The sequence below is a fragment of the Protopterus annectens genome, chromosome 16.part0 (assembly GCF_019279795.1).
Source record: "Protopterus annectens isolate FY-2018-M chromosome 16.part0, PAN1.0, whole genome shotgun sequence".
NCBI lineage: Eukaryota > Metazoa > Chordata > Ceratodontiformes > Protopteridae > Protopterus > Protopterus annectens.
Window position 1 is genome coordinate 284,279,186 of NC_056750.1, and position 24,148 is coordinate 284,303,333.

The following is a 24,148-nucleotide window of genomic DNA, read 5'->3' on the forward strand; positions in this document are numbered from 1 at the left end:
TATATATATATATATACACACACACACACACACACACACACACACACACACACATATATATATATATATATATATATATTGTGTGTGTGTGTGTGTGTGCGCGCGCGCGTGCTTCAAGAGACAGATGGCCTGGTAACCCATCTAAAACTGATTCCTTCCCTTTTCCCTGGTTACCTGGTTCCCCTGTAATGCTGAGGAGGATAAAGTGGGTACTGTAAAACTAATTAGTGTGTGAATACATGAATGATTAAATATCCAAATGCAGAAATGCTATATGTTCACCTATATTTCTGCCTTGTCCTGTCAGTCTAAAGGTCAGTAAAGGACTGATAACACACAATGAAAATCTATCCATTTATAAAAAACATCTGGGATATACTACAGATGTATCTTTTCCCTTAAAGCACAACAAATGGAAATATGCATGCGGAAAGGAAACAAAAGCCTCATTAACAAAATTATTCATAACTCTTCCACATAAACAATAAAGACACCATTTACAGCTATACAGGAATGTCAAACTAGTTTGTGGAAAGAAAAAAAAAGTATGGCTGAAGTTATGGAAGCAGGACAATCTTAAAATTTAGACCTCAGACCATTTAAACAAATATTTAGGACACAGCCCTTTTATCCATAGATACTTCAGAAATGGAATGCTGCATTACCATCCACATGATGGAATGATACAGGGTGCATATTTTCATTTACTTTCTCATTCTTAGTCACTGTATTTTGCTGATGGCCTTCTTATGCTTTCCACTCATTGCTGGTGGCATACTCTCTAATTTCTACAAATCTTTTGGGTTTCTAATACCATAACGGGCATGGACCCCATTCCTAAGTCAAAGTACAATTAAAGTTCATGAAATTAGTATTGTTTCAATCTTTGATGTCAGCCAAAAGTGCTCTTCGCAGCAACCACAATGTGCCCAGTAATGATTAGTAGCATATCTAAATACGATTGTAGATTGTTTTTTATAAGACCAGTTGCTCCTACTATTATTGGAACTGTCTGGGTATCTTTCTTCCACATTGCTCTCACTTCTGCCTGCAAATCCTGATATTTTATGATTTTGTCTCTCTCTCTCTCTATGCAAGACACTGTAGTCACTGGGTGTGGTGACTTTAATCAATGCTACTTTTGTCTTCTTTTCTTGGACCACTACACCCGGTTTTCTAGCATCTATCTTTTGGACTGTTGGTAATGGATGATCCCATGTGATGTAGACGTCTTCATTTTCTATGATGCTTTGTGGCTTGTTTCCAGTGTTTTTCAGCCACTTCAATACCAAAATGTTTGCACAATCCCCAGTGCAACAGTCTTGCCACATAAGTATGCCTTTGAGTATACAATCCTTCTGCCATTTGTAAACCAGCAATGAGATGTGCAACTGTTTCCAACTCAGTTTTACAAAACCTACATTTGTCTGTTTCTCCCACATGTTCAACAGACTTTGTAAACCAACGTGTATGCAGCCCACTACCTTGAGCCACCAATATTAACCTTTCATCTCTTGGTTTAAATTCTCCTCACCTCAACTATTCCTGCATTCATTCCTGATCAATATGAGGTTCTTTCAGAAGTTTTCTATACTTGCAACTATATTTATGCATTTTCCCCATTTCTTGCCTTCTCATCTGGTCCTTCACCTTATATTCTTTCTTTTGTTTTTTAGCACATTCAGTTGCTGCCTGATTTGTATCCACTTCTGGCTTGATTTCCATTCCTGCTTGACGCCGATATGCTTCTGCTAGATTAAGCAGAGAAGTCATTTTAGATTATTCTCCTCATGTTTCAAAACTCTCACTATGTTTGGGTCTTGTGAGGTCAGCAGATGTGTGTGGAGTCCCCCTATTGCAGATCTATACATAATCAATTTCAAGGAGGCTCATCCCTCCTTTGGAACAGGGAATATATTATCTTGGTATGCACTGATTTTTATAAATCATTTAGTGAGCATGAAGCATCCTTCTTGTTTTCCTGTCTAATCCATCAAACACGTTTTGGGGCCAGTCAATCACTCCAAAACTGTAAGTTAGGACAGGAAGAGCAAATTGGTTTATAGTTTGGCTTTTGTTCCTAGATGTCAGTGCTGTTTTCAGGATTAATTTAAGTATTCTGAAGTACTCCTTACTAAGTTTTATTCGCATTGTTTGTTTTAGTGCTGATCCTTCATCAATTCCCAAATATTTATACACTTCTTGCTCAAGTTCTTTTATATCGCATTCTTGTCCCAAACTAATGTTTTCCTGGTGTTGCAGTCTTCCTGTTTTAAAGGTTGCTTTTGCACATTTAACAAGATCAAATGACATTCTTAGATCATCTGAAAAAGTTTTGACAACTTGCAGTTGTGGTTTCAGTTCCTCATCTGGGGAGCTATTCAGTTTTAAATCATCAGCAAAGAGAAGATGAGAAGTCTACACTTTGTTGTTTTCCAGGAGCCAAAGTGTAGCCATGGCCTAAGCTGTTAAATAAACAGCTTAATGGGTTAATGGCAAAGTAGAATAGCAACAGTGACAGAGAACTAAAGTAAAAAGTACCCAGGGAAGGACCTAGCCAGCACTAGAGTAAAATCCGAAAATTTAATGCAGCCATGTACATAACAAAAGCACAACACACTCAAACTCGTACACTGTATTACAAACTGTTTTCGTCTAAATGTCAGACTTCTTCAGATGCAAGACTGGAAATACAATTCTATTTTATACAAGCCCCTATTTCCTGATACTAATTACAAAACAATTAAAAAAGACAGCAGCTAGACTTGAGGAACAAATATACTTGTAAAATAAAATAACTAAAATGACTAAAATAGAACCTTAAATATAATGAAATGGAGACTAATCACCATCGAGTAATCTAAATATATAGACAAGGATAACATTTCTAAAAATGTTCTAAAACGATAAACTGGTGAACATGAACCAAATGCAAAACTATGTATTGGCTCCCTCTTGTGGCTAAACTAAAAGATTTTCCACTTGACACTTTAAAAACAATTTATGCAAGTGTGAACTTCAATAAAATAAATTGTATAAAAAGATGTCTGTTGAACTAAATATATATATTTAATATCATTTATAATTTGGCAGCTTGCATTTTTAGTAAGGGTGCAACTGATGTTTTCATTTAGGCCAGGGGGTGTTGGTGGCTTGTAATGTTATCTGCCACCACAATTCTCTATACTCAATTCTTTCTTCTCAAAGCCCCCCACTTCTCTTTTAACACCCTCCAAAACAAAAAATGTATACCTTGCTTTAGAACATTCCTGAGAATGTTTAAACGCATTCATTTCTTTTTTGGTCTGTACATCATAATAATGTTCACATATCATTTGTAATTTTCTTTCAGTCTTTCCCACATAGAAGGACTGACACTCATCACAGACCACAAGATATATTAAACCACTAGAATCACAACTAAAAAATCCCCTACTGTTTAACCATCTATTTCTACTGGCTAAAAATAATCCTTCTCTAATGGCTATATAGCTACATTGTGAGTAATCCCCACACTTATAGGTACCCTTCCTCTGTTTAAATCATTCAACTTCCCTCCATTTTCCATCAAACTTTTTAAGTTCTGAGAGTTCTTGTTGAAAGTTATCAGTCAGGAGAAGGGTACAAAAAAAATCAGACAGCACTGGGTATACCGTGGAACACAGTGAAAACAGTCATCAAAAAGTAGAGGAAATATGGGACAACAGTGATTTTGCAAAGAACTGGGTGTCCCTCCAAAACTGATGAAAAGACAAGATGAAAACTGGCCAGGGATGCTGCCAAGAGACCTACAGCAACACTGGAGCTGCAGAAATTTCTGGCAAGTACTGGTTGTGTACATGTGCCAACAGACTTCCATATTCTCCATATGTCTGGTCTACGGGGTAGGGTTACAAGATATAAGCATTTTCTTACACAGAAAAACATCCAGGCCTGGCTAAAAGTTACAAAACAATACATCAAGTCTCCCAAAAGCATGTGGGAAAATGTGTTATGGTCTGACGAGACCAAGGTTGAACTTTTTGGCCACAATTCCAAAACATATGTTTGGGGCAAAAACACTTCACATCACCAAAAGAACACCATCCCATGGTGAAGTATGGTGGTGGCAATATCATGCTTTGGGGTTGCTTTTCTTCAGCTGGAACTGGGGCTTTAGTCAAGGTGGAAGTAATTATGAACAGTTCCACATACCAGTCACCTTTGGTCCAAAACCTTCAGGTGTCTGCTAGAAAGCTGAAGAGGAATTTCATCTTTCAACACAACAATGACCCCAAGCATATATCCAAATCAACAAAACAATGGCTTCACCAGAAGAAAATTAAAGTTTTGGAATGGCCCAGCCAGAGGTCAGACCAAAATCCAACAGAAAATCTGTGGGGTGACCTGAAGAGGTCTGTGCACAAGAGATGCTCTCGCAATCTGACAGATTTGGAGCACTTTTGCAAAGAAGAGTGGGCAAATATTGCCAAGTCAAGATGTGCCATGATGACAGACTCCTACCCAAGAACACTGAATGCTGTAATTAAATCAAAAGGTGTTTCGACAAAGTATTAGTTTAAGGGTGAGCACACTTATGCAACCAGCTTATTGTACGTTTATTTTTTTATATTTTTCCCCCCAACAGACTTGTTTTTCAATTGAATTGTACAGGTTATAGGTCACATTAAAGGTGAGAAAAGTTTTGAAATGATTTATTCTGGTCTCATTTTGTTTATATCACAGAAAACTGGCATTTTAACAGGGGTGTATACACTTTTTATAACTACTATACATATAGGGAAGACTGAAAGACAACTGCGCAGAAGAATCTACAAGCACGTATATGCTATTTCTAAGAAAATATTACTAATTCCCTGTGCAGGCACACCATCAGTTGCCCCCTTTTACTAAATTTCTCTTTGGCATATTTGAAACGGTTCCAAAAAACAATTGGGAGGTGTTTGAGAGAGAGAATTAGAGAAAAGAGAACTGATATGGCTAAATGCTATCACAATTCCTGGACTTAATGAACATACTTCTACTGCCCCAATATTGAGGTTTAGAGCTGCAAAATTTTATCAAATGGTTATATATTTTAACATTTTTTACATATGTTAATTATTTATATCTGACTGTATATTATAAGTTGGACTTTTAATGCGAATGAGCAATATCCTGATATCTTAATACTTCTATTTGGTATGTTCCTTTAAGCATGCATATGGATGTGTCACGTTTTATTTGTATTTTATTACATAAGCTGTTAATTCAGTTAATGAAATGGTTCTGATAAAGTTCCAATGTGTCTAGGGATGAAAGGCCTTAACTGTCATTGTGTTTCAAGTTTTTATTTAATGTACTGACATCTCTAAAGCTTTACCAAGACTGGTGTCTTCTCTTTTGGAGTTATGCTTACATAACTGGTGCTTGAAGATTTTTTATCCTAAAGACTCCCTGTGGCACTATGTGAGCCTAATTTTGCAGAACTTCCACTTTAACTTCTGTATAAAGTGCTTACTTTTGTTGTTAATCTATTTTATCACAATTTCCATCTACTGTCAAGCACAGGGATTCAGGAAATGCTGCCAAATAGTAGGTGCTTTTTGTAATGCTTCCAGTCCCCAACACTTTGATAATAAATGTTGCCACTGACACTTCTACTTTAGAGTGATCTACATAGCAAGCAGCAGACCTACCTACACGTAGGTCTCCTAATCAATACTGCAGTACGAGGCTGTGCAGCCAAAGCAAAGATCCTCCAACAGCTTCTGTATCATGAATGCATGTCAATTTATATACTGTAATTCTTCCAGTTCAAAAGTAGATGGTGTTCTGTACCTGTTTTCATACTTTTGATGAAACCTTCACTCTTGGGCAACACTGAGGGGTCATGCTGGACTCTTTCTGGAATCTTCAGTTTTTCTCGGACAGCAGGAATGTTTAGGAAAGCCACTTGGGCCAAAGAGAAGACATTAGATGTCATCCAGTAGGTGAAGACTGCCTAGAAATGAAATGAAAAAAAAAAAAAAAAAAAAAAAAAAAAAGAGTATTTACATTAATTTGGCAAAATGCTCATGTCCTCTGCTTCTCCCACTTCCAAAACAGGTCATTTTGCTCTGCTACTGGAGTCAAAGAAATGCCTGTTTACTGTTTAACCTATCTGTCCACAACACACCGAGGATTATCCACTTCACACAGTTCAATACTAAAGCTATTGTACACTTTCTTGTTGTGTCTTTCGGCTTTTCCCGGTTAGGGGTCGCCACAGCGGAACTCCGGTCTGCTAATGATTGGCAGTTGATTTTTATGTGCCGAGTTGCCAGCCCTGACGCACAACCTTCAACGAAGGTACGCCCATTCACGCATGTCTCCACGCAGAAGACGCTCTAGCTGAGAGTCGAACCGGACAGCGTCTTACTGTGAGGCGACAAAGCTACAGCAGCACCACCACCGCAAATCTATTGTACACTTTCTACTGATCAAAAAACAGCTTCCTTAGCTGTCAGTAATAAAAAGGGGCTGTACTACTGTGGAATCTGCTAGAAAAGGAGCACGGATCAGTATAACTGGTTTTCCTCTGAATCAAGAAGCAGTAGAGGACAACCCACATAAGCCTCAATGCAAAACCAAATAATAGAAATTATGATAACAGACAAGCTCAGTGTCCTATTCTAAAATAGGCATCAAATATAATGTACAAATAAGTTCAATTACAGCATTTATGGGACTCAATACCTATAAGTGAAAGACTTATTTCATATTGCTGGAACAAGGACATAAAAGAAAAAGTACAGTTGTGTACACTTACCATAAATATAGATGTTTGAGTGTATTCACTGTTTCAGTCATCACCTGTGGGTTATCCCTGCTGTGGTAGCCCTCGGCCGGCCCGAATCCCAGAGTCAATGTTTTTTTGCATCAGCTGCAGTTGCCTGTAGTCTGATGTCAGGTCGTCATTGCTATAAAGCAAGGCAGCCAACGTAATTACATCAGTTTTTCTTGCCCTAATCAGTCAGAAGCAGAAGGAAATAAGGTAAAGTGGACCTGGTGGCTACAGGCCACTGTAGAAAGCTTATGTCGCAATAAGGAAAGAGGATATAAGGGGGATGGAGGGAGAGAAACCAGGACTGCAACAGTGAATACACTCAAACATCTACATTTATGATAAGTGTACACAACTGTACTATGTTCTTCGTGTATCACTGTTGCAGTAATCACCTGTGGGAAGATTCCCAAAGCTGAAGAGAGGGATGGAAGGATAGGTTAGAGCCCTAGGCATGGGTCAGAAAACCCTGCAGAACTGCAGAGGCAAACCCTGCCCTAGAATTAGGAAAAAAAGAGGTAGGTGCTAATGCTTCGTAAAGATATGGACAGAGGTCCAGGTGGCAGCTTCCAAGATGTCCCTGGTGGGGACTCCTATGAGGAAGCCTGTGGAAGTGGAGGCTTCCCTAGTGGAATGGGTATGAAAAGACTTAGGGGGGGTTCCCATGTAGTCTGTACCAGAAATGGATACAGTGTAATATCCATTTGGAAATGGTTTGGTTGGAAATGGGCTTTCACTCTGCCCCTGGGGCAAAGCTGACAAGCAGCTGGTCTGTTTTTCTAAAGGGTTTAGTATGGTCCAGATAGTATCGGAGTTGTCTGTGCACATCTAGCGAGTGCAGAATTCTTTCCCCCTTGTTTTGAGGGTTGGGAAAGAAGGTGGACAGGTGTATGGCCTGGTTTAGGGTCACATCAGATACCACCTTGGGCATAAAGGAGGGGTTGGTCCTCAGGGAGACCCTGTCTGCATGGAAAATGATGAAGGGCTCAACAGCCATGACTGCCTGAAGTTCTGAAACCCTTCTGGCTGAGGTGACAGCTAGTAGGAAGGCAGTCTTCCAGGAGAGGTATTTCAATTCTTTTGAAGCAGCAGGTTCGAAAGAAGGTAAGGTTAGTTTTTCTAAAACATAATTCAAGTCCCAGGCTGGTGTGGGAGGTCTTCTGGGAGGTCTGATATTAGAAGCCCATCTGAGGAATTGTTTAATCAAAGGATGACAGAAGAGGTGTAGGTCTGAATCATAATGGGCTGAAATGGGTGAGGCATGGATTTTAACAGAAGAGAAGGAGGCGCCACTTTTGAGTAACTCAACTAGGTAATCCAAGATAAGAGGGATGGAAAGATGTGAGGTACTGGCCCCTCTGGATTGGATCCAGGAGCAGAACATTTCCCATTTCCCTGCATAAGATTTTCTGGTGCTGGGCCTTCTGGCCTCTGTGATAATGTCTAGGACCTGCTTGCTTTACAGGGACCCCTTGTTAGCCTTTAAAATATAAGTTATGCTGAAAGATTGAGAGTCTGCAAGTCTGGATGCAGTACCCCCCCCCCTCCCCCACCTGGGTCAAGAGGTCTGAGATCAGGGGAAGCTGCTTGGGTGCAGGTGTAAAGTCAGGCTGCTCAGTAAGGGGTTCCAATGCTGTCTGGGCCATCTGGAGCAATGAGGATGGCCCTTGGTCTCTCCTCCCTTATTTTGATCAGTACCTTGGGAATAAGAGGCAGAGGAGGGAACACGTACACAAAGAGGGAGTTCCAGGGGAAGGTCAAGGCATCCACCTTCTACGGTAGTGGGTGATACTCCCTGGTACAGAACTTTTGCAGCTGGTGGTTGAGGTGCGAAGCAAAGAGATGCCCCTCTGGAATCTCCCACCCCTGAGTGATTTGCAGAAAGATTTCCCTGTGGAGCTGCCATTCGTGGGGTTCCAGTAAGTTTCTGCTTAGGTGGTCTGCCAGGATGTTGTGGACCCCTGGTAGGTATTGGGAAACCTGGTGTAGACCCATGGAGGTGGCTGTCAGCCAAAGGTTCATGGCTAGCCTGCAAAGAGGGTAAGACTGGGTCCCCCCTGTTTGTTGAGATACCACATTACTGTGGTGTTGTCTGTTTTTATAAAGAGAACCCCTAGCCTGAGATGGGGTTTGAAGGATGTCATAGCCTTTTGTACTGCCATCATTTCTTTCTGATTGATGTGTAAGGGAAGGTGCATGGCATCTCAAAGACCTTGGGTGCACCTGCCTGCTAGGTGAGCGCCCCAAGCAATGTCTGAGGCATCAGTGGTGATTGTCTGGCTGGTAGGGTGGAGGATGAAGGGATGACCCTTGTTCCTGGCACAGGCCTCTGCCCACCAGAGAAACTCGGCCCTTATACATGGGATCAGAGGAGAGAGGTCTCTAGAGACAGAGTGCTGACACCAAAGGTTCTTTAGATACCACTGAAGTTTCCTCATGTGAAGCCTGGCCACAGGGATTAGAAGGATGCACAGTGCCATGTACCCCAGGGCTTGCAGGAACTTCCTCGCAGTGAGGTGAAGTCTGGAAGCCAGTTGGGTAGAGGAGAGAGGCAGGAAGCTCTGCTTTTCTGGGAATAGGAAGCCCATTTGGGATGCTGTGTCTAGCAGAGCTTCCAAGAAAATGATCTCCCTGGTGGGAGAGTCCTCTGATTTCTTCTCATTAATGGTGAACCCTAGAGAAGTTAGGAGGGATTTGACAAAGAGAAGGTGAGGCAGTCATCCAGGTAAGGGTAAATCTCTATATTTCTCCGTCTGCAAAATGCTATGGCCGGGGCTAAGCATTTGGTGAATACTCTGGGTGCAGTAGATAAGCAGCGCAGAGAACTGAAAGTGTTGTGATCCTGCTCTGAAGCGCAGGAATTTCCTGCAGGATTCCCTTATGGGGATGTGGAGGTAGGCATCTTTTAGGTCTAGGGTCACTAGCCAGGCATTTTTTGTCAGCAGCTGCTGCAAAATTAGCATTTTGAAACTGGGGACCACCCGGTAGGTGTTCAGAATGGATAGATCCAGGATGGGGCGCCAAGTGCCCTCTTTTCTGGGAACAAGGAATAGTCTGGAATAAAAGCCTTTCCCTGTTTGTTCTGAGGGGACAGGGTTTGCTACCCCCTGGAATACGAGAGTTTGGACCTGTTTCAATGCCTCTGCCCACTGATTTGGAGGTAAGTCTGGGTACCCTCTTGGAATTGGGAGTTTGCTGAAGGAGAATTTGCATCCCTGAAAAATTATCTTTAAGATCCATTGGTCCTTTGTTACAGAAAGCCAATTTTCTTTAAAGAGGGACAGCCTTCCTCCTAGATTTTGGTGAGTGAAGGCAGAGGTGGGAGGGGGAGTCATTGCGAGTTTTTGCTATAGAAGGGTGGCTTAGAATGCCCGGTCTTTGGGGCGGAAGAGGTCCACTGTTTGCTTCTCTGCTGGCTCTGGGATAGGGGCCTGGATGGTCTGTCTCTGCAAGGCTTACCTTGGCCCTGTCTGCTAGGTGCAGGGAAGGATCAATGTTTAAGAGGGAAAGTTCCTGCTGAACCTGGGAGGTTGAACCTGAAAGAAATCTTTTATGGTTTGCATAGAGTTTGCTTTGTCTTCCATCTTTTTAAGCACCTCTTCTGCTTTTACTCCAAACAAGCGGTCCTTATCCAGCGATATATCAATATGTTTACACTTGACATAATCAGGGAGAGGTTGCTCCTTCAGCCATACAAGTCTCCTAATGACAGATCCGGACACTGCTGCCCTGCTAGAGGCTTCTAGGGCATCATATCCACAGTGTAATGAGTGTTTGGCCACTTGACAAGCATAGTGCAGCAAATTTGCTAACTCTTTTGAATTGGCACAGTCAGGAAAGGTACAAATCTTTTTGTTTTAATAGTTCCAAAGCATGTTGTTGATATTTTAACATATGGAACTGACAGCTGAGTGCTCTGATAGCTAAGATTGCAGAGGTGTATACTTTTTTACCCCATCTGTCCAGAGCTCTGGAATCCTTGACAGAAGGAATAGGATTCTTGGCAGAACTAGTCTTAGCTCCTTTAGGTCCCTGTGTAATGACCTCTAGGTCTGCATCAGGATTCCTGTACAGGTATTTGTGAGGATCCAGTACTCTCTAAAACTTGTCATGTTTACTGGGAGCAGGTGGGAGGGCATCAGGGGCTAAAGTGGATTCATGGAAAACATCATCCACCACTTCCAAAATAGTTGAGATGGCCAGGGGTCTGTGCCGGGGCAGGTCCAGAAACTCGCTAAGTATTTACTTAGACTGGGGGAAGTCCTGAGATTCCCACTGGTAATGTTCTCTGAGGGTGTAAAGGGTTTCCCCAAAGGAAAGGTCCTCTGGAGGGGAGGCAGATGGGATGGATTCCTCTGCATAAGCAGTCAGAAGTTGCAGTTCCTCTTCAAAATCTGAATAAGTCAGATTCCTCAGAATCCTGTTCAGTCAATTTCTGGAGAAAGGTGCCTTTTCCTTTCAGAAGCTGTGGCCTGACTACTCCGGATAAGGGAGGGGAGATCCTCCACCACTTTAAGCATTTGTGGCTGGGGTGGTGGAGCAGGAGCAAGATGGTGGCTAGAAGCAGATTTTCTCGGAGTGGCCTGGCTTCTAAGCCTGAGAGAATCCGTCATTCTGAAAGAAATGGTAGTCGGATGAGAAGACGTCAGTTTTTGTCTAGATTCGGTAGTGCAAAAGGCCTCTTCGGAAGCCGGTGCCTGCATCGCGGCTCTGGACCCAACCGAGGCAGACACAGCCAAAGGCTCGGACGGCGAACAAGATTTCTGCGGCATACCATACTCCGAAAGGGTCAAGGTAGACGCCTGCGTAGATATCGAATTGGTCATCAGGGGCTGCCAAAGCACCTCACTCAATTCAAGAGAACTGATGACCTGCTCAGCGGCAGAATCGTCGGAAGGCTTAGCCTTGTGAGGTCTGTCTCTATCTTCATCTCTGCGTTTTTTCGGAATGTCCATGTTTTGTTGGCTGACGGATGCCATATTGGAATGTGAAGACGGAATATGAAAATAATTGTCTACAATAAGAGCTCTACGGTGAATGGTTCTTACATTAAAGAGGGCACAGAACCAGCAATGGGGGGACGTTGTGGTCTGGTCCTAAACAAGTGACGCAGTAAGAATGGAAGTCTCAGTGTGGGATCTGTTTTTCACAGGCGAGACAATTGTTAACTTTTTTGGACATCGGTTAGTGCAAGAAAGAAGGGACCCCAACAGGGTACTTAGCTTTAGACGTTTTCAGCTGAAATTCAAACTCTATTAGCAACCGACCAGCACTCGTGCAAACTGCTTCTGCTACGGGCTCCATGGCAAGAAAGACTGATGTAATGATGTTGGCTGCCTTGCGTTATAGCACTGACTACCTGATGTCAGACTACAGGTGACTGTAGCTGACGCAAAAAAATTGACTCTGGTATTCGGGCCAGCCGAGGGCTACCACAGCAGGGATAACCCACTGGTGATGAGAGCAACAGTGAAACACGAAGAACATCACTAGTTTCACTTACTACGCACAGACAAAAAAAACATTAAAATATACAAGTTCATATGTTACAGAACATAAAATTAAGCCTGAAAGAAAAAAACATTCAAGGTCGTTTTTGTGTTGCATATTTTTGCATGGGACCAGACCCATACCCCCTGCTATACATCTAGTATTAATTTATTCCGGTAGTATTCCTCCAATGTTGTGCAACCCTGGACTTACAACATATCGGAAGTAGTGGTATGGGGGAGTAGTGGGGCTTGCGCAACTGCAAAAACATAACTTGTCTGTTCCAACAACATTATTAGAAAATGTGTTTGTATACATTTTTTGAAATCTGTTAAAGTTGTTCAAGTAATCAGAAATGTAACTGTGGCTTTGTATTTAACTCCAGACCAAAACAGCAGTGATACTATGCTGTCTGCATCTTGCATGGTTTGGAAAAAATGGAATGATATCAACAGCCTCTACCATTTAAATTTTTTTCCCCCAATTTTTTTTTTTTGTTGTTTTAGTAAGTCTGCATCTAGTACTCTGTGGGGGTGCATGCTAAATTCTTAGGGTTGTAATTGTAAATGTCCATGTATTTTCAAACAACACTCTGCCTACAGAAATGTGCAAAGATCCCTTAGTTAACTATAAAAAAGCAGACATGTAAATCACTGGATATACCTGGTTTGTGGAAAGCATAAGCAGGCCGTCAGCAAAAATGTGAAACAGTGGTTAAGAACGAGGAAGTAAAATAAATGAAACCTGCGTAGACAAATTATATCGCTTTCATCCACTGACCCATTACCTATTCTAAGTACCTCTACAGAAATCCTATGCCAGCTTTAAACATAAGACTCCATGACTGTCAGTTAGCTGGTGTCTTTTAGACATGATGCTGTAAATGAATATTGAAGAAGTAACACAAAACAAAGTGCACTTTATTTGCTTGAACCTGCCTGGTCCCACTATTTTTTTTTGTTAAAGGTTTGCAAACAATTAAGACCATCAGTGTGATACCTCAAAGTATGCATGCATTCTGTCCTATATTAAATACGGTCTGTTTGAACAGACTTATTCAATCATCTCAATTACAGTGAAAGCAAAGCATCCATCACTAGGACCTACAACAGATTCAATTGCAGTAAAGAGAGATCCCCAAGCATAAGAAAAGCATTGTGAAATCTGCAGTTATCGGGTCTAGAAGGTGCAAGAAGGTCTGAAACAGGACCCTGTTAAGCACTCTCATTCAACTTGCCAAGGCCATGAACACCTGGGCAGTAACAATTAATACTGCATACATTTCATATCTTCTTTAGTGAAGGTAATAACTCAGACAGGATTGGCAACTCTTTCTCCCAATATACAGTCATACCAGAACTGCACATTTGGAAGCATCCACTCGGGTAATACCACCAGAAGCCAGCTGTTCTGGTAGAGGAACATTCAGTTCTTTTTCCTGAATGGCCTCCTTAACTGTGGGAGGCACCTTGGTGAACAGTGTGGGTGCATTAGAATGCTTTAGGTAGTAGAACTTTATATTGAGAGTGGCATCTGTCCTGAGAAAATTCTAAGAACATCATGTATGGACAACTGGTAATGACATGCCAGAAAGTGTACATCAAATCCAGCATTACCAAACAAACACTCTGTGGCACAACTTCCTTGAAAATCACCATCCAGAACCTAAGATATGTTCAATGAAGCTGCTGTGAACTAGGATGGAACAGAATCCTCCTTTTCTCTTAACAGAGGTAGCAAAAGAACTCCTGGACGCATTTCAAAAGATGGGTAGCCTCTACAGTCTATTAAAAGGAATATGTTTGTTCTTGTCTCAAAGTTTGGTCTTTGGTACAGCCCCTTTAACTGATCCACAAGATGACACGACCAGAGTTGTTGTTCTCTTGGGTGATTAGATGGCAAAACTTGGGAAGCCCACTTTCCTCAATCTGCTAAGAAGTCTTCTTCTTGGGAAGACTGTGGAGCTTTTCTCCCCGGGCTTCCGCTGAAAATGGACCTACGTCCAGTCGGACACTCCCGGTCAACAAATAAAAATAAATAAATAAAGATTGGCAAAGCCAAAAAGGAAACAAGAAGCAAAAAGGGGTTAATAAAGCTTCTTTATGGTGGCTGACAGCCTAATGTTCTTAACAGGGGCAGAAAATAAACTTATTCCATGACTGAGAAATCAGGAAGGACTGACTGAGCTCCTCCTTCAAGAAAGATTACAGTGATCCACATGGCAGTCTACTGTAGACACTGCATACAGATTTTTCCAATATCTTTCGAAATTTCAGACTCTGGGAAGGCTGAAAGCCTTAACACCATATGAGCAAGTCCTGTGAGGCAGTCCAAAACTGCTGTGGCTAAACCAAACAGGGTTTGCCTCCTAGGAGTCTACAGAGGTGGAACAAGAAATGCAAAATTTGGACAAAAAAATTATGAAAAAAAAAAAATTACAATCACAAAGGCATGTGAAAATGCTATGTTTTACTGAGCTAAATTTCTGGGTGCCATTTTGTTATTTTATTGTTAAAAATGTGAAACTGCCTTATATGCTTGTGTGCTTTTCTTCATTCTACAATGGATCATCTTTATCCTGGGGAGCTGCACTGGCCTAGATGAGGAGACGACGACCAGAGAGACATCAAAAAAAAAAAAAAAAAAAGACATCCATTGTGATTGATGTTAGTTTCCCACTGCTACACATCTTCAACCATACCATACATACTCAAGACAGGATTTCATCCTGGATGTGTGCATCCAGAATAACCTACCTCATTTCATTTTAAAGGAGAGGCTCAGCCCCACCATTTTGGATACACACACATTGGTTACAGTCTAGCCACATCTTCAATACAAGCCAAACTACAACGGAAAATAAAAGTCTATTGAGAAAACAGTCTTATGTTTCCCCCCACCAACAGAAAAGCATCTCGGGATAAAATAGTTCTGCCATATTTTCCAAAGCCTGTCAACAATGGAGGACAGGAAGAAGAAGAGGTGAGACAGACAATTAAGAGATCAAAGGTACTAACTGTCAGATGACTACTTGACCCCAGTCCTAAGCATTAGACACCTTATCCTGTTGAAAAGTAAAAAGGTCTTACAGTTTTTCTGTGATCTAAGCTAGATTGAAGAGATCACATAAGAAACTGCTCTGGATGTTATGTCATGGTGTCAATTAATTCCATCAGGGGTCTACAGAGGTCACCTAACTTATTAGGAGCAACTGTACAGTAGTTTGGAGACTTCTACTATGCATCAGTGGCATCCATCAGGACAAGTTTCATAGAACGAATTACCTGAAAGATTTTGAACCCCCTCACAAAAAAAAAAATAATGCATTAGTCTCTTCCTGGCAGGAAGCAAAGGTACCATGCAGTTCACAGATGGCTTATGAACCTAAAGCTACAAGAAGGTGAGATCTAATTTGTCCTTGTTAGTTTCAGAAACAAGGATCTCATTTTCTTCAGTACACCCTGAGTGCCAGGAAGACATTTTCCAACTCAAAGCAAATAGTCTGGGCTCACCCAACTCAATAAGCAAAAAGCATATGACAGGCAAGCACTTCAAGTTGAGCAACTGAACTCTCATGGCTGCAATGAGTAGAGCGATGCCTATACAGAACCTTATGTAAAGGCATCACACCATGCTTCCCAAGGGTGTTACCCTGCACTACTGAAGATGGATTCCACCACATAGCAGTCTGCAAGTGTTTCTGTCAGTTCATGGGGTACACGGGATTCTGCAAAAGCCTATTCTACTCTTGTCATGAATGCCTTCTTCAGCACAAGAGAACAGCAAAGAAGTCTAACTAGAAGACAGCCTTCAACAGGGAGGACAAAAGAAGTTATGTCTTACCATAACGTTCCATCTGTATTGTTGATTCTCGTTCAGTCATTACGTATGGATATCGGTTCCGACCTCAGAACCGATTCGGCCATCTTCCAAGCTCACGTCAGCTACAAACACTCGATCTAAAACTCTTACTCAATATTCCCCTCTGTAAAAGAAGGTAGAGGCTTCCTCTGGTCAAATGACCTAATAGACCCAGATGGGGAAATCCACTTGAAGCCACAGGACGGGGAAGGAGGGAGGGTTGTAATGACTGAACGAGGATCAACAATACAGATGGAAGGTTATGGTGAGACATAAGTTCTTTATCTGATATTGTTAATCCTCATTCATTCCTTACATATGGGACAGTCTCTCCAGCTACCTTTAATCCTGGGAGGCTCTCATGGAAGGACATTCCTGCGCACCATAGAACCAAAAGATGCTCTTCCCCTGGAGGCTAAATCCAATTTGTAATGATTGATGAAGGTATGAAGGGTAGCCCAAGTTGCAACTGCACAAATGTCATGTAAAGAAGCATTGGCATGGAAGGCAGGAGAAGTTGCCAACAACCTTGTAGAATGAGCCTTTATGGTAGTAGGTAATGGAATATTACCTTGTCTATAAATGAAGGTCACACAGTCTTTCAAACATTTAGCCAATGTGACCTTAGCAACAGCACATCCTAATCTAGGTCCAGAATAGGCCAAAAATAACTGGTCTGATTTATGAGAAGCCTTAATCCTGTTCAAGTAGAAGCAAGTTTGCCTGTGAATATCTAGGGTATGTAGGCAATAATCTTCTTTTGTCTGAACAGTAGGGGAAGAAAACTGGCAATTCAATGGTTTGATTAATGGACATTTCAGAGATCACTTTTGGCAGAAAGGAAGGATTAGTTCTCTATGAAAAATCAAATATGGACTCTTGATGCATAAGGCTTGAAGCTCAGAAATATGTCTGGCAGAAGTAATGGCTACCAAAAACAAGGTTTTCCATGACATGCATTTGAGGTCGCAAGAAGAAGCTGGTTCAAAAGGTGGCATTGTCAAAGCTTGTCGAACTAATGACAGGTTCCATGGTTGAGTAGGTTCTATAAAAGGGGGTTTAAGATGATTCACACCTTTTATGAAAGTCTTGCATAATTTCTGAGACATAAGAGAGGAGTCTTGGACAGCATCATGGAAATTAGATATTGCAGCCAAATGAACTCTAATGGTAGAGGCCGATAGACCTGATTGAAAAGGAGTGGCTAGATACTCCAGTACTATCGACACCGGTGCTGAAAAAGGATCTACCTGCTTTTCTTTCAGCCAAAAAGTAAATCTTTTCCACTTGCTTAGATAAGTAATTCTGGTGGAAGACTTATGAGATGCAATAAGAATGTCACATACTGGCAAAGAAAGATCATTCTGCCTGGCAATCAAGGGAATTGGAGGAACCAAGCTGTGAGCTTCAGGTTGTCCAAGTTGGGGTGAATCAGATTCTGCGGATGGGAGATCAACCACGGGGTTGGATGGAGAATCCACTGTTGATCTAGCAGGTGAGGCCAAAGGAAGGGGAACCAAATCTGATGAGGCCAATATGGTGCTATGAGGATCACTTTGCTCTTCAACCGGCGGGCCTTCTTCAGAAACTGGGGAATGAAGGGGAGAGGTGGAAATGCATAAAGTAGACCCAAGGGCCAATCATGGACTAGAGTGTCCCTGGGTGACTGCCCCGGAGGGGGAATCAGGGTGAAATAGTTGCTGTATTTGTAGTTGGTCGGGGATGCAAAGAGGTTGCAGCAAGGAAGACCCCAGCGATTGAAAATCTCCGCTATCACGGGATTCAGGGACCACTTGTGAGGTTGTAGAATACACCTGCTGAGTCTGTCTGCTATCACGCTGGAACCCTCGGGAATGTGCATTGCTAGAAGAAAATGGTTGGTAGCCATCACCCATTGCCATATCCTCATGGCCTCTCGACAGCGATTTGGTTCCGCCCTGTATGTACCAGACCACCGCTATGTTCGCAATAGTCCCAGACGGCAGCAGGGGATGGAATGCTTGCAACGCCAGAAGCACCACCGTCAGCTCTGGAACATTTATATGCAGATGGGCCTCCATTTCGGACAAAGTACCTTGGACTGTCTGTCCCTAACATAGCCCCCCCACCCAATCAGGGAGGTGTCTGTGGTCACTATAGCCTTGGGTCGTGTCATATCCACCAATTTAAATCCTGTTTGCATCTGTGAGTTACCCGAATCTTGGCTGAAAGAGGGTACTGAAAGGGATACCATTAGGTGAGCAGTAGCCATTGTAGAAGCCTTATGTGAAACCTGGCCAGGGGGACAATGGTGATGGAGGCTGCCATGGAACCCAACAACTGTAGAACAGAATAAGCTGTGGATTTCTCCCTTGAAAGGTTTGGGATCAGTTGTTGCTTTATCCTTAGAATTCTGTGCTCTGGAATGGATGCTCTGCAATTCTTTGTATTCAAGATGACCCCTATGAATTCTGTGGGCTGAGATGGGGTGAGACTGGATTTTTGCCATTTTATGGTTATGCCTAGCCTTTCTGCAGAAAGGAGAGAGTAGATGTCTGGTGGGGGCAGAGATGAGCCAGTCATCTAGGTATGGAAACACCTGGAATCCTTGAGTCGCAAGTGAGCTGTGACGACTGCCATGCACTTTGTGAACGCTCTGGGGGCTGTAGAGAATCCGAAGGGCAGTACTCTGAACTGGTAGTGACTGGCTCCCGCAAAGAAGCAAAGGAAACTTCTTGATGGCCTGTCCACTTTTATGTAGTAGTACGCATCTTAAAGATCTATCGAGCACATCCAATCGTCTTTTTGCAAAAGCGGAAGGATAAACTGTATTGTGACCATCCAGAATTTTTGTACTCTTACAAACTTGTTCAATACACTGAGATCCAAAATTGGTCTCCAGTCCCCGGTTTTCCTTGGCACCAAAAATAGTCTTGAGTAGATTCCGGATCCTATCTGGTCTGGAGGGACTCTTTGGATGACTCTTTCTTTGCAGCTTTGATATCTCTAATGCTGCTTCTTCCCTTTGAATGGGTGGAATGTCGGGTAAGTTTGTTGGGAGAGCAGGACAAAGATCGAAGGGAATATGATAACCTCTGGTTATTATCCTTTGTACCCAAGAATCAGTGGTGATGGTTAGCCAGGCAGAAAGGTACAAAGAGAAACGACCCCCAACCACTTCCAGATGAAAGCAGTTGGGCCGCTCTTCAGCAGCACTGGTAGGATTGGCCAGAGAGAGAGTCCCTGGAACCCTGGTTACGCAGACTCCCTCTGCCCCGAAAAGGGAGTCTTCCCTGTGAGTTTCCCCCTCTGCCTCTAGGGTAGAACTCGGCCTGTGTGTCACGGAAAGGACCCTGAGACTTTTTGTACCATATCTTCCCACTCTTCTGGTTTCTGGAGAAAGCCCGTTGAGAGGAAGAATAACGGACACCCATGGCAGAAAGGGTCTTACTGTCCTGTTCACATCTAGCCAGTGTACTTTTAACCTTGGGTCCAAACAATGAAGAGGCTTCGATGGGAGAGTTGAGAAAGGAAGCCTTGAAAGGTTCCGCAAAATTACACAAGCACATCCAGGCGTGTCATCTCAGAACAATGCCTGAACTCACCACTCTAGCTGCTCCTTTCTGATACGCAAGACATCAGGCGCATGGAGGAGTTAGATATCGATTCAATGGTGGCTAGCTGAGAGACCACTTTGTTACGGACCTCATCAGACACGGCACCAGCCAAAGTTTCAGACAGCTCAGAAATTAAATCTCTTTGAAGCCTGGTAAAGTGTGCCATATAGTTCAGGGACCTGATTGCAAAGGTCGCTGATGCAAAAGTACACTTCCCTATTCTGTCCAGAGCCCGGGACTCTTTGTTGGGCAGATGGACAGTCTGGCTTTCTTCTTCCGCCAGGTCCTTTTTAGTTGCGGCCGCCACCAACAAAGCATCTACAGGAAGACCTTTGGACCAATGGGGGTCAGTAGCAGCAGGAGACAAAATTTTATCTGGCCTCCAGGGAATGGCCTCAATGGTGTCAGCAGCCTTCCATGCATGCTGCACGACGAGCTGGACCAGGTCGTCGGCAGGTGGAGTAACCCAGGAGGTAGGGGGCCGGGCGCGAAAGGCCTGCAGGAACACAGACTTTTCAGAGGTCGGGTTTGAGAGCTGCCAGTCACCTCTCTGTTTAAGAATTTCAAGAATATCACCAAAGGATACCTCAGAGGGTGAGCGAAGGGACCCTTCCCCATCATCAAAGTCTGTGTCTTCAGTAAGGGACTCCTCTGTGGAGTCCATGTGCTTCCTTCTTGCACGAGCTTTTTTGATGAACTACCTCAAAGGGAGAAGCTGGGGAACACAGCGCAAAAGGGGTTTCTGTGGGAGAATATCCTGAGGCCCTTGCACCCGGTGTCCACCAGGAGCGACTTGTGTACATAGCGGTCCAGAGGAGGGAGATGAGAGTGATAGCACAGGATTGCCAGTCGACGCCAGAGCCTTCTCCATTAGCTGGAAGGCCGGTCCACCTGAAGAGGAGTGAGTGTTCAGGACAGGGGTTACCCCTCTCCTAAGTGGCTCCGTCTGCCGACGCGGAGTACCTGGATGGCTGTGAAACACCAAACTACGTATGCCACAGATGACATCCTGGGTCGTAGCAAAACTCTCCTGCCACGAAGGCAACTGCGGCTCCTTAGTGAGGTCTATAAAGGGAACCACAGAGGGGGAAGACTGTGCTATATCAAGGGGCTTCAAAGGCAATGAAGGAGGAGAATACGTAGGGGTCTTTGGCAAAAGGTGATCACCTCCAGAGGAAGGATAGGTCCTGGGGGGGGGGCGGGATACCTCTGGCCAAAAGCACTTGATCCACAAGATGCAACACGTTGTGATCAGAGAGGTTTCTAGTGGATTTCACGGACACGGCTGATGGGGAGTCAGGTCTATCCAAAGATGGAGCAAGCTCGGTGCCCACCTCGCAGGTCTGCACTGAAAACAATGGGGATGTAAAGGACTGAACTACAGGTGTCTGCACCAAGAAAATCATTGGTGCCGAAATCATGGCCTGCACCAACGATAAGGTCAGTACCGAAGTGGTTGTCGGCGCTAAGGCTGGAACTGAAAATATCGGTGCCAATAACTTAATTGTAGGTGCTGAGAGGGTAGTCAGTACCGGGTAAGTTGTCGGAGCCGAAAAGGCAATGGGCGCAGAAAAATCCATCAACGTCGTTAACAGTCTGCATCGACTGGATAGTCGGTGCCGGTAAAGAAGTCTGAACTGAGGAGCCCCTCGGTACCGATAAGCTAGTTGGTGCCAAAGTCACAGATGGTGCCGATGGCCTCGGTGCCGAAAGTCTAGGCACAAAAAGTGCTGGAGCCGAAGAAGTCAGATCCGAAGTGGAAAGCTTAGCTTTCTTGGGTCTCGGTTCATGGGAGACCCCAGCAGGGGACGAAGGAAGACACTTGGCCTTTATATGTTCATCACTCTTTTTCTTATGGGATCCTGGACGGGTTGAAGCCTCCGACCCAGAAATAGCCTCTGAAAAAGGAGATTTAAGTAGCCCCTTCAATATCAATTTATTTTTTTCTCTCAGTCAACGTCCTGTTAGAGAAATTCTTACAAATCCCGCAGGGCAGGTCAACTGTTAAATGAGGCACACCCAAGCAAAAGACAAACAGGGAATGTGCATCTGAAGTAGGTAATTTATGGCCACAATCTGAACATCTTTTAAATACTGGACTACCTTTTTTATCTGCCATGTTAGAAAGAAAGAAGGAAAAAACAGAAAAAATACCAGCAATGGTACAAGAATTACCTTAAGTTAAGAAGGAAAGGGGGTTTACCAACGATGGTAAATAAGAATTTACCTCGCGGTAAAGAGGAGGAAAGGAAATGAAAGGATTCAAGAAAGGATAGTCGCTAAATGCAACAAGGTAAGAGAAAACTATCTCATAACTTATCTGTGAGAAAAGGTTGTTTTAGAATTTAGTACGACGAAAAAAGTGTACTTAGCTCAAGAGAAGTAGCTTGACACGAATGGTGATGCAGAAAAAAAATCTGAGGTAACAAGGAAAGGGGAATTCTGGGTAAGAGTCTTAGCTCGAGGGCTTGTAGCTGACACAAGCTTGGAAGATGGCTGGCTCGGTTCCAAGGTCGGAACCAATACCCATACGTAAGGAATGAATGAGGATTAACAATATCAGATCAAAGGTTCACTTAATGTGAGCAAGACCACTATGATACTTTGCAGCAGCAAATGGTTCATGCTGAAACTCCAAGACATACCTTCACAAGGTGACTGCTGATGGCAGGCATCTCCTGCTTTTCTACTTATTTCATCAGCTGACAACAGGTATAAATGTAATCCCTAACTAGCGAAATAAAATAAGACTATGAAGGAGACAGTTCTGGCCAATGCAAACACTCTCTTTTTTCTCATCTAGCCAACCCTGATCCAAATTACATGAAGGGCCCTCTGTTGACCCTGCTATGGCCACCGTTCAAGGATGCCATTTTCTGTGACATGTTGTAAGTCTAATACATATTGCATCCTCTCTTGTAAAAGGGAAAGGACAGATTAAAATGCTGGCACTTGTGGCAGTTTGTGCTGTGCACCTCTTAAAGGCAATATAAAAGATCTAAGTTTGAATCCTTGGTTTGGATCTGATGACTACAGGAACTCTTTGAAAGTTTCAGCAATTACAGTATAGAACATACAAACTAACAATAATGTACATTAAGCTTGAGATCTGAAATGTGAAAGAAATTGGTGCAAACTTCCAGCCTGGTGCAGGATGTCATGATATGCAACAGTAGAAAATGATTACTGACTTCCCCCAGGCATAACAACCACAAATATTTCACAACTGTGGGAAACTAGTGATACTGGAAGCAGCCCACTGCAGAAGCCTTTCAAAGTAAGATCGCGGAAGATACCAAAGTAGCAATGAATCATCAAGTAAGTTAGAAGGCAATAACTAAGGTCAAATGAATAATGAAGCCTAACAAGGATAACACTTCAGGGATAAGGAATGTTACATCCAACCTATAGGGTTGCTTGCTGGTCAGACTTCAGCAACAGGACACCACCCAGTATGGGAAAATGTACACACAGAAGTATATTACCCAATTGCTAGGGTTCAAAAGAAGGTGATAAGTACTGGTAATGAAAGTGACACAGAAGTACAGGATGGAAAACTGGCACATATTTGGTGGAAGCAACAAGGAGGAATAAGGAATCTGACATGGGCACATAAATAAGCAAAATGAAAGAAGACGAAGAAGAACAAAGGAAGGAAGAGAGGCCACAGCCTTTAGCTATAACATGGCAAACTTAGTCTGGCTGTGAGAATGTGCTTCTTTCTGGACAGGATAGTAGATGAACGGAATAAGCTTCTTACATAGCTGATGAAGAAAAATACAACTGAAGCCTTCAACAGAGCAGAGGAATAATGAAGAGGGGAGACAGAAGGAATATCTCCCTGTTGCTGGCTGGAATGACTAGTTAGTCCACAAGTATCCTATTAAAGAATACAAGAGCAGAGGACAATTGAAATGAGTGTAAAATGTTAAATTAAAAAGTGGTGTTGAACTAGCATATGTTGTCTAATAAAATACTTGTAAGATCAGAATGTCAAACTGGTTTTGGCTTTTGAAAGGTGATTTACATACAGATACTAAACTCTGTACACATATAGTGATAGAAATGAAGAAGTGAGGTAGCAGTGTTGGGAGCAGTAGGTATAGTACAGGTATGGCCTGTAAGGATAAAAGACTGCACTGTAGGGAGCAGAAGAAAAAAAACAAGCTACAGCAGGAACAAACATACATATACTACATTCCTTATAAACATTTGTGGTTTTAAAATACAGCAAATTAATAAACTGCATACATGTGATCCTGCTCACTTTTGGAGTCATGGATGCGTGCGGGTGTGTGTGTGCATACATATATATATATATATATATATATATATATAGACACACACACAAATATATATATATATATATATGTATATATATATATATATATATATA

At 42.7% G+C, this 24,148-nt stretch overlaps 1 protein-coding gene across 2 annotated transcripts in view; it reads right to left on the bottom strand.

Moving 5' to 3' along the window:
- Positions 1-24,148, bottom strand: part of OXA1L (OXA1L mitochondrial inner membrane protein) — a 634,732-nt gene that overhangs the window by 270,859 nt on the left and 339,725 nt on the right. For both annotated transcript variants that reach the window (XM_044058379.1, XM_044058378.1), the window contains one exon: positions 5,821-5,983. In XM_044058379.1, the coding sequence (XP_043914314.1) occupies positions 5,821-5,983 (163 nt within the window). The remainder of the gene's footprint in view (positions 1-5,820; positions 5,984-24,148) is intronic.